At 46.1% G+C, this 11,068-nt stretch overlaps 1 protein-coding gene across 1 annotated transcript in view; it reads right to left on the bottom strand.

The window, feature by feature from the left end:
* Positions 1–397: 397 nt before the first annotated feature.
* Positions 398–11,068, bottom strand: part of MAP2K6 (mitogen-activated protein kinase kinase 6) — a gene marked incomplete in the record, with an annotated part of 21,525 nt that continues 10,854 nt past the window's right edge. Inside the window, 3 exon segments of the mRNA XM_073606909.1 lie at positions 398–3,154; positions 4,029–4,074; positions 8,310–8,449. Coding sequence (XP_073463010.1) covers positions 3,077–3,154; positions 4,029–4,074; positions 8,310–8,449 — 264 coding nt within the window.

The following is an 11,068-nucleotide window of genomic DNA, read 5'->3' on the forward strand; positions in this document are numbered from 1 at the left end:
TTCGCCGGCTCTAAAAGACGATATCTGAATGACGCCTGTAGCTACACCCATCATTCTGATATCCCCGCTCAAAGCCGAGGACGTCATTTGGCGTATGGCAGGAAGCGGTCAACCATTATGGTGTTGTGGGAAAATAAAAAACAAAAAACAAAATTAAGTTGTAACCCCATTTCTGATATTCGGACATGATCTGTGATTGCCAGTGGATGAGACGCCCACCGCAGCCTTCACCCAACATGGATTTCTCTATACGGATACCCTGCTGGGTGTTTACTGCTATTAAAGACTGTGGCAAGATGTTCTAACCCTCTCCCACCTTTGCTTTTAGGGACCATGGCTGAAAGGAGGTTCAGAACCCCCCCCCCCCCATGTTATAGGGACCATGGCAACCCCCCCTCCTTGTCAGGGACCATGGCAGGATGTTCTAACCCCCTCCCCCTCTATTAGGACGATTCTAACCCCCCCACCTTGTTTTTAGGGACCATGGCGGGAGCTTCTACCACCTCCCCCCACCTTGTTAGGGACCATGGCTGGCAGGAGGTTCAGACCCACCCCTATGTTAGGGACCATGGCAGGTGATTCTAACCCCCCACCCCTTGTCAAGGACCATGGCAGGATGTTCTAACCCCCGCCCCCCTCTATTAGGAGAGTGGCAAGGGGGTTCTAAACTCCCCCCCCCTTGTTTTTAGGGACCATGGCAGGAGGTTATAGCCTCCCCCGCCCCCCTTTGTTAGGGACCATGGCTGGTAGGAGGTTCAGAGCCCCCCTAACCCCCTCTATTAGGACAGTGGCAGAGGGGTTTCTAACCCCCAACCCCCTGTTAGGGACCATGGCAGGATATTCTAACCCCTGCCCCCTCTATTAGGACAGTGGCAAGGGGTTCTAACCACCCCCACCTTGTTTTTAGGGACCATGGCAGGGAGGTTCTAAACTATAACCTCCTCAATCTGTTATTATATAACATGGTGGGAGGTTCTAACACCCCCCCCCCCCCATTAGGGAATGTGGCAAGGGGTTCTAACCACCCCCACCTTGTTTTTAGGGACCATGGTAGGGAGGTTCTAAACTATAACCTCCTCAATCTGTTATTATATAACGTGGTGGGAGGTTCTAACCCCCCCCCCCTATTAGGGAATGTGGCAAGAGGGTTCTAACCGCCCTTTGTTAGGGACCATGGCAGAAAGCTCTAACCACCTCCCCCCTCTAATTAGGGACTGTTGCAGGACGTTCTAACACACACACACCCTGTTAGGGACCATGGCGTGACCTCCCACCCTGTTATGGAACTGTAGCAGGAGGTTTAAGCCCCCTCTGTCATTAGGAAAGTGGCAAGAAGGTTCTGAACAACCCCCCCCCTCCATCCGTTAGGGACCATGGCAGAAGGTTCTAACCACCTCACCCCCTCTTATTAGGAACGATGGCAGGAAGTTCTAACCACCCCCCACGGCTCTGCTCCGATGGTCTTCATTTGTCTGACTTCATGTCACCAGTACGGAAGAAAACTAGATGGTGCGAGAAAGAAAACTGCATTTTGCCACCGCTGGTAGGTAATTCTTATAACAACGGCAGCTTAGTTGAAAAAAGAAAACAAAAAAACAAACAGAAATAATACACAGCTCAGAAGCTTAGCGGTCAAAACCTTACTAGAGACAGAAACTCGTATTGCTTACGCAAGACGCAGAATTTTGGGCGGAGCAAGCCGCAAAAGGGAAAGCCCAATGCATTGCAAGGTCTGCAGCCCGCATGAACCTCTTATCCAAAAACAACAACCCAAGGAGTACAGCAGGGGGGGGAGAAGGGTGCAAAGCTTCCACGTGAAAATAAATTTGACTTCTAGTACCAGTTACATGTCAACCCATAAAAAAATATATAATCGAGGTGTTATTCCACAGATCAGGCTGCAGTTCCTCCAAAAGAGGCAGGCTTGCCAAGTTCTCTCTTGAAACAGCCCCCAGCCCCCCCCCCCCCCCCAGTCGTGGACTCAGACTCACTGATTGGGTCACAAGACAGCACAGAGCAGCTCAATGAATGCCTATTTCATTGGATAACTTGCAACTGCTTCAAGAGACAACTCAGCCATTGAGCAACAGGGCCTGCAGCTTAAATGGGAGAGACTTTTTTTTTTCTTATACAAGCGAAATCATATACAAGTACATATTTCCTTTTAAAATTTAAAGGACTGTCCTACTCCAATAGCGTACTCCTACCTGTCAAGGTGTGGTCTGTAAAGTCCTGTATTGCTTTGGTGTGGCCAGGATAACAAAAAAAAAAAACAGGAAAAAAAACAAAAAAAAAAAACAAACAAAAAAAAAAACAAAGCAAAATCATTTTAATCTCTCTACTTGGCATTAAAAAGCAAAATTGGATAAAAAGTAGCTGAAAAAAACAAAAAAAAAAAAAAAAAAAACTGTTTACACAGCCACAGCACAGATCACGGTTAAAAAATGGGGAGAAAAAAAAAAAATTAAATATTTTTTTTCTCAACACAGAACAATTAAAAAAAAAAAAAAAAAAAAAAAAAAAAAAAAAGTCACCCTTTCACCAGCAAAAAAAACAAAACAAAAAAAAACAAAAAACATAAACCCTATAAATATTAGCCACCACACTGCTCCAAGATCACACACACTCTTCCTCTCAGACGCATCAGTAAGGGAACATAAATATTAAATCAAAAAAATAAAAAAGGGAGGAAAAAAAACAAAAAAAAACAAAACAAAAACAAAACCAAACTATAGTAGCACCTAGAAAAAAAAAAAAAAAAAAAGAAAAAAAAGAAAAATTAAAAAGAAAAAAAATGTCTAAGTAGGAAACCTAAATGGTTATAAACCCATACAGTAGCTGGCATGGGTGGAGATTATCCCATTCTGGTAAAATGCGCCCGAGGTCGGACTGTTTTTTTTTTTTCTTTTTTTTTTTTTGCACTGAGGAAGCCAAAAGAAACAAATAAATGGAGTCCAGTTATCCCAGTCCCATGAGACCTTTCAACGGGTACTTTAGGTACAACAGCCATCTAAACGCTGCCCATGTCCTGCAGAAAAAGTCCGTGTGAAAGATGATGAGAGGGTCACCAATCGGTTTAGTCTCCCAGAATGAGTTTGACGAAGGACGCCACGTCAGTGTTCTTCGATTCGTGCAGTGTGAAAAACGGGTGTTGCTGTGTGGGGGGGCAAAAGGGATAGGTTAGGAAATTAAAAGCAAAAAAACAAAAAAAAAAGACTTAAAAAAGTGAACCCCCGGGAGGGGGGGGGGGGGAGACTTCACACACTCATTGTCCTTTCCCCAGAAATATCCCACCTCTATCACACAAACTGTATTTTCCCCAATGAGATGCCACCTTCAGTACGGCACACAATGACCTTTTGCCAATGAGATCCCACCTCCAGCACACACTGGATTTCCCCAGGCAGATACCACCCCCAGTGCACACACTGGTCTTTCCCTAGTGAGATCCCACCCCCAGCACACACACTGGTCTTTCCCTAGTGAGATCCCACCCCCAGCACACACACTGGCCTTTCCCTAGTGAGATCCCACCCCCAGCACACACACTGGCCTTTCCCTCATTAGATGCTACCTCCAGCACACATATTGGTCTTTGCCCATTGAGATCCCACCTCTAGCACACATTGGAATTCCACCAGTGAAATCCAACCTCCAGCACACACACTGGTCCTTCCCCAATGAAATCCCACCTCCAGTGCACACACATTGGTCTATCCAAAGTAAGATTCCCACCTCCAGCGCACACACACTGAACTTTCCACCAGTCAGACCCCACCTCCAGCACATACACTGGTCTTTGCCCAGTCAGATCCCACCTCCAGCACACACTGGTCATTCCCCAGTCAGATCCCACCTCCAACACACACACACCAAAATGAAAGGGTTGAGGAACACCATTTCAGATAACACAATCATACTAATAATGGCAACTTTATCATGAGAAAATTGATTGAAAGCTGGGATCCGATTGGTGGCTTTTGGGCAACACCGAACAGCAGTAACCAGGATCGGCGCTGTATACTCACCATAAGCTCTGCGTAAGTTGGACGCTCTTTGGAATTTTTTTTCAAGCTGTCAGAGACAAGAGGTTTGTTTAAGATACATGCAATGATAGTCTGAGAATGCATTAAAATAAAGCCGCTTCAAGAGACCAGAAGCCACACTGACTTATACAGACTCTCTCCAATGTACAACCCATTCTCCAACCAAACCTCAGATAATAATTAGATACACAACTAGAAAAGTTCCGTTTCCCGGCCTTGCCAAATCCTTCCCTTTTCTCAGTGAGAAAAAAAAAGAGAAGACAAGCCGCCTTTTTTTCCAGGAATGTCTCACCATATGTGGTGGTACGACCTACTGCACTGCCGAAAAGCTGGCAGAGGACACCCAACATTTGCAGGAAGACCTAGGAAGGTCTACGACCGGCCTTCCTGGCGCTCACTGCTACCACACGGCTTCTGGTGGGACTGAAGTCTCTTGTTCTAGGATTCTGTGTTGTGGAGTTTCTCTCTCAAACAAATGTGTGTGTGTGCGCAGGTGAGGCCAGAGCTCAAACCACCCAACACACATGCATTTCACCAGCTTTATTTAAAGTGGACCTTGTATAAATAAAAAAAAACAAAAAAAACAAAAACAATAATAATAACAACAACAACAAATATATATAATTTTTTAATACAAGAAGAAATAAGTACATTGCTTTGCTCAGACAGGAGATAGATAGATAGAGAGAGAGAGATAGAGAGAGAGAGATAGAGAGAGATATAGATATAAGAGCAATGTACATATTTCTTCTTGTATTAAAAAAAAAAAATTCTATAATATATCTCTCTCTCTCTATCATATCTATATATCTATCTATCTCTATCTATATATATCTAATTTTTTTTAACACAAGAAGAAATATGTACATTACATTGCTTTGCTTAGACAGGATATAGATATAGAGATATTATGTATATAGAGATATAAAGATATAGAGATATTATGTATATAGAGATATAAAGATATATATCTCTATCCTGTCCATCTAGCCTGTCTGAGCAAAGCAATGTACATATTTCTTCTACTATGAAACTGTTTATTTGGCAATCACCTTGTTATTACTTAAGATAACAAAGTAATCACACAACTTTATTTTGGTATCTCTATCTTCTGTGTGAAATGGGTTTATAAACAAATTTATAAAACTTAGTATCACCATCTCCCATCTGATCAGTGTTTATATAAACAATGTTACTTTTTTATTTCTCCAACATTGTTTATAAACATTGTACAGAGAAAAAGTAACTTTGTCTCCATTGGTACAATGTTTATAAACAATGTTACTTTGTATATTTCTCCGACTGATCAAGGTTTATAAAACATTGTGTTACTTTGCATCTCTCTCTCTCTCTCTCATCAATTTTATAAACAATGTTACTTTGTATCTCCCATCTGAACAAGCTTTATAAACAATGTTACTTTGCATCTCTCTGTCAGCCTTGTCTGCACAATGTTTATAAACGATGTTACTTTGTAAAAACTGTTCAGACTGGAGATAGAGAGATACAAAGTAACATTAATAAACCTTGTTCAGACTGGCAATGATGTTACATTATATCGATCTACTGTCTGATAAATGTCTGTAAAAGTTACTTTTGTTTATAAACATTGATCAGACAGAAGATAGATATAAAGTAAGATGCTGTATTGACAGCCAAGAACTGCTGGTGGGGGGGGGGGGGGGGGGGGCATACTACACATATCCTGTGTACTTCAATGAGATTTCTTTGGCATGCCCCAGGTCTTCAAATGGTTAAAAGCAAAAATGCGATTCTATGACTGCAGTATACAGCAGGAGTGACACACAGACAAGCGCCATCATCATCTGGGGTCAAGTGTCAGACCGTGTGACATCCGCCACAGCCTGGTCACTTCTCGCTGGCTATATAAAAAAAAAAAAAAAAAAAAAAAAAAACCACGACCCATCCTCAGTCAGGAAGCTTCCTGCAATTGCTTCCGCTCCGAAGATCCCGGGGGAAACTTTCCAGACAGACAATAGCAGGACAGGTTGAATCAGGCAGAGCCAGTAAAACGTGAGCTGTCCTCTAATTCCATCAAGGCCTATGGGATTCCTGAAATGGGGGGGGATGGGGGGAGCCCGGCAGGATGCGCGCTTTCTGGCTTCACCGAACGGTAAACACATTGCTCACAGTTACCGTATTAGAAATGTGTTTATTGCCGGACAGCGTCCAGAATTAATACGGTCAGAAGATGTGACGTGTTTATGTGGAAGCCGATACGTGTGAATCGACACTTGTTTTAAATTTTGGAACGCTAACAATGTCAAACGATGCCGGAGCCCATAGGGATCAATCAGAAATTATATATATGATTGGGCACAAAGTCCAACTCAATCTTTGGTTTAAAAAAAAAAGAAAAAAAAAAAAAATTCACCCCCCCCCCCCCCCCCCAAAAAACAAACAAAAAAAAAAAACAAAAGCAGATTTTGCAGTAACATTCACCTCCTCTCTGGGGCTGTCCCCCGTTAACTCTCTGCTGGTCATCTACCAGGTAGAATGCTCAGCATAACTCATACCACTCCCTGTGAAGCCGGGGTGTCAAAGACACACCCCCTGAACTCAGAGGCAATGGACTGCAGTCAAAGACACACCCATGAATTCAGAGAAAGTGGACTGCCGTCAAAGACACGCCCCTGAACTTCAAGGAAGTGGACTGCCGTCAAAGACACGCCCCTGAACTTCAAGGAAGTGGACTGCCGTCAAAGACACGCCCCTGAACTTCAAGGAAGTGGACTGCCGTCAAAGACACGCCCCTGAACTTCAAGGAAGTGGACTGCCGTCAAAGACACGCCCCTGAACTTCAAGGAAGTGGACTGCCGTCAAAGACACGCCCCTGAACTTCAAGGAAGTGGGACTGCCGTCAAAGACACGCCCCTGAACTTCAAGGAAGTGGACTGCCGTCAAAGACACGCCCCTGAACTTCAAGGAAGTGGACTGCCGTCAAAGACACGCCCCTGAACTTCAAGGAAGTGGACTGCCGTCAAAGACACGCCCCTGAACTTCAAGGAAGTGGACTGCCGTCAAAGACACGCCCCTGAACTTCAAGGAAGTGGACTGCCGTCAAAGACACGCCCCTGAACTTCAAGGAAGTGGACTGCCGTCAAAGACACGCCCCTGAACTTCAAGGAAGTGGACTGCCGTCAAAGACACGCCCCTGAACTTCAAGGAAGTGGACTGCCGTCAAAGACACGCCCCTGAACTTCAAGGAAGTGGACTGCCGTCAAAGACACGCCCCTGAACTTCAAGGAAGTGGACTGCCGTCAAAGACACGCCCCTGAACTTCAAGGAAGTGGACTGCCGTCAAAGACACGCCCCTGAACTTCAAGGAAGTGGACTGCCGTCAAAGACACGCCCCTGAACTTCAAGGAAGTGGACTGCCGTCAAAGACACGCCCCTGAACTTCAAGGAAGTGGACTGCCGTCAAAGACACGCCCCTGAACTTCAAGGAAGTGGACTGCCGTCAAAGACACGCCCCTGAACTTCAAGGAAGTGGACTGCCGTCAAAGACACGCCCCTGAACTTCAAGGAAGTGGACTGCCGTCAAAGACACGCCCCTGAACTTCAAGGAAGTGGACTGCCGTCAAAGACACGCCCCTGAACTTCAAGGAAGTGGACTGCCGTCAAAGACACGCCCCTGAACTTCAAGGAAGTAGACTGCCGTCAAAGACACGCCCCTGAACTTCAAGGAAGTGGACTGCCGTCAAAGACACGCCCCTGAACTTCAAGGAAGTGGACTGCCGTCAAAGACACGCCCCTGAACTTCAAGGAAGTGGACTGCCGTCAAAGACACGCCCCTGAACTTCAAGGAAGTGGACTGCCGTCAAAGACACGCCCCTGAACTCACAGTGAACTGCTGTAAAGACACGCCCCTGAACTTAGAGGAGGAGTGAACTTCTGCTGGATGGACGACCCATAGAAAACCCAAGATAGGGTCACTACTACATGTCTCCATATCTTATTTAAGCTGGTCACACATGCATCCAAATTGTTCCTTAGTTTCCCCAATTTACAGAATCATGTGACAAGAGGATACAGTCCTACCCAAAAGCAGTGTGAGAGCCCTGATCTGCAGATCACATTAAAGGTAAACTGAGCTGCACAGCCAATTCCATCGATTGATTCCACCAGTGCCCTGAAGTGGCCTCCAATAAGATATCCAGCATCACGGACACACACGACTGATCAACGTTTATGAAAAAAAACAAAAAAACAAAAACACTGGAAGTCGATCGCAATTCTCACCATTTTGAGGTAAAATCGACAAAATCGGCAGAGAACTTTTCTGCAGGCAACTGTGGCGACGGCTCCTCGACCACCTGCTTCAGCTGCTGGAACGGAGTCCCCCACGAGTCGTAGGGGAACCGCAGAATAGCGAGCTCAATCTGATGGAGAGAAGAGAGGGAAAGAATCATTATTACATCTGAGCCCCGGCCTCCCCTTCAGTCATGTACAGGTATACCGGCTCCCCTCCTGGAACGGCTTCCTCCCATTTCACCGCACACTGCGAGCTTCTCACAATGTGCATTAGAAGCTGCAGCAAGTCAGATAGAGCCCCGCCCTCATTTCCCAGCTGAACAACGTCCGGCATCATCTAGTCCTTTCCTTACCACCCACCTGGCCTGCACCTTTCCTTCACTAGTTTTCAGTTCTGTCAATCAAAATTTAGACATCACAACCTTACAACCGCTGCCACTCAATCACCCGGGGAGAACGGGTTACACAGTACTTCAGTTTTAGTCCTCATGCACACAGGCTGTTAAAAAAACGTTATGAAAACGCCAGTATTTTAGCAGTGACTTTTTTCAGCGTTTTTGTAATAGCGTTTTTTAGTGTTTTTGAGCGTTTTTTTTTTCAAATTTTTTTTTTTTTTTTTTTATTTTTCAATGGATCAAAAACGCTAAAAAATGTTGGTGAATGACGTTTTTGAGCGTTTTTCAGCGTTAGAGCGTTTTTACAGCTGAAAAACGTCTCTCAGAACCCACTGGTCCTGGGTTTTTTTTACAGCTTAAAAACGCCTATGCCACTTGCAGCTCAAAAACGCCTAGGTGGGCATGAAGCCATAGACTAACAGACAGGCCTTTTTAAGCTGCAAAAAAAGCTAAAAAAAGCAGCTGTAAAAACGTCCGTGTGCATGAGGACTTAATCATAGAGGTAACAGCCATTCTTTGAAACACGTGTCAAACACAAGGCCCGAATCCGGCCCTCCAGGACATTTCATGTGGCCCTCACACCTCTCCTGCAGCTGCAGCACCCCTCTCCTCCAGACAGCAGAGAGGAGAACAGAACTCCTCCACCAGATCCCGCATTTCTCCAAGCAGCCACAGCACCCCCCCCCCCCCCCCCAACCTCCCCTGGTCTCAGCATTCAGCAGACTCGAGCCCTCCTCTGGTCCTCCTCCAGACCCTGCACTTTCCGCTTCCCAGCTTCGTCCTAGGTTTTTTTCTGGTAGCAGAGAGGAGGCTGAAAACAGATCCCGTGCTTCTCTGTGCAGCTGCAGCACCCCCCTCGTCACCCGCCTCCCCTGGTCTCAGCATTCAGCTGACTCCAGCCCTCCTCCAGACCCCCTCATCTCAGCAGTCAGAAGCAGGAGGATAGAACTCCTCCTACACTAACCTGTGCAGAGGAGGCTGGTCTCTCGACCCCCACCCATCTTAGCATATCGGGCAGCAGAGAAGAGGACAGAGCTCCTCCTACAGATCCCGCACCTCTCCGTGCAGCCGCAGCACTCCTCATCTCCGCCTCCCCTGGTCTCAGCATTCAGCAGACTCTGGCAGCCGACTCCAGCCCTCTTCTGGTCCACCTCCAGACCCTGCACTTTCTGCTTTCCAGCTTCGTCAGTTTCTTTCTGGTAGCAGAGAGGTCTAAAATCCTCTAACAGATCCTGCGCCTCTCTGTGCAGCCGCAGCACTGCCTCCTCTGGTCTCAGCATTCAGCAGACTCTAGCAGCTGACTCCAGCCCTCCTCTGGTCCTCCTCCAGACCCCCCCCCCGCCTCAGCAGTCAGAAGCAGGAGGATAGAACTCCTCTTACAGATCCTGCACTTCCCTGTACAGAGAGGCTGGTCTCTGTCAAACCCCCCCCCCCCCCCCCCAATCTCAGCAAATCGACCACAGAGAAGAGGACAGTGCTCCTCCTACAGATCCCTGCGCCTCTCTGTGCAGCCCTTGCATGGGCGTATGCTGCAGTACACCCCACCCCCAATGTGAACAAAAGACCTTACACCGGAAAATTCAAAAATAAAATATTAAAAATGAGAGAATATAAATCTCCACATTATGATATTAATAAAAATGTTCCAAAATAAAAATCTTCAGACAGAAGCCGCAACCCAGCGCTGCGACTCTTTGCAAAAAAAAAAAGCTTCATCGATTGTCGCTGCCCATCAGTTCAAAGTCTTAGAGGAGCAGCTTCCATCAGAGGCTGGTCACACCAGAGTCCGGAGACTCACCACCGCCTTCGAAAAAAAAAAAAATCTCATGAATTGGTGGAGCCGGGTAACAAATAGTTTTACCACGGAGAGGAGAGATTTGTGAGAGTTTACTGCCCCCTTGTGGTGCAAGTATGGAAAGTCAACATCCTGCGGCTGAATGGCCATTTGGTGTGATGCACAAAACACCAAATACCGAAGAGCTGCAGCGACTCGAATGGGACGCAAAAGTCTCTCCCAAAAGAACAATCGTTTTCCTACATTCTAACCTGGTGATCGTATTCTATTCATTTTTCATTTAATTTCAGGATTTTAATGCAAAATTTTTTAAATCACTTGCGCCCCTTCATGACCAACTGTGGGGTGCCACCGCGCCCCCCATCCACGCAGAGTGTCGGACACATGGATTCCAATTGGGGTTTTTTTTTTTTATTTCATGTGAAATCACATGATTAATCACTTATAGACCGCCGCACGCCAAGTGGACTATCATTGTTACGGCAGCAGCTAGCAGCCATAACCCCAGTATCCTCTTCTTCGGCCGGCGGTCTGCTTTTCGACAATAGTAGGGTCCC

This window comes from Aquarana catesbeiana, linkage group LG12, assembly GCF_042186555.1.
Source record: "Aquarana catesbeiana isolate 2022-GZ linkage group LG12, ASM4218655v1, whole genome shotgun sequence".
Taxonomy (NCBI): domain Eukaryota; kingdom Metazoa; phylum Chordata; class Amphibia; order Anura; family Ranidae; genus Aquarana; species Aquarana catesbeiana.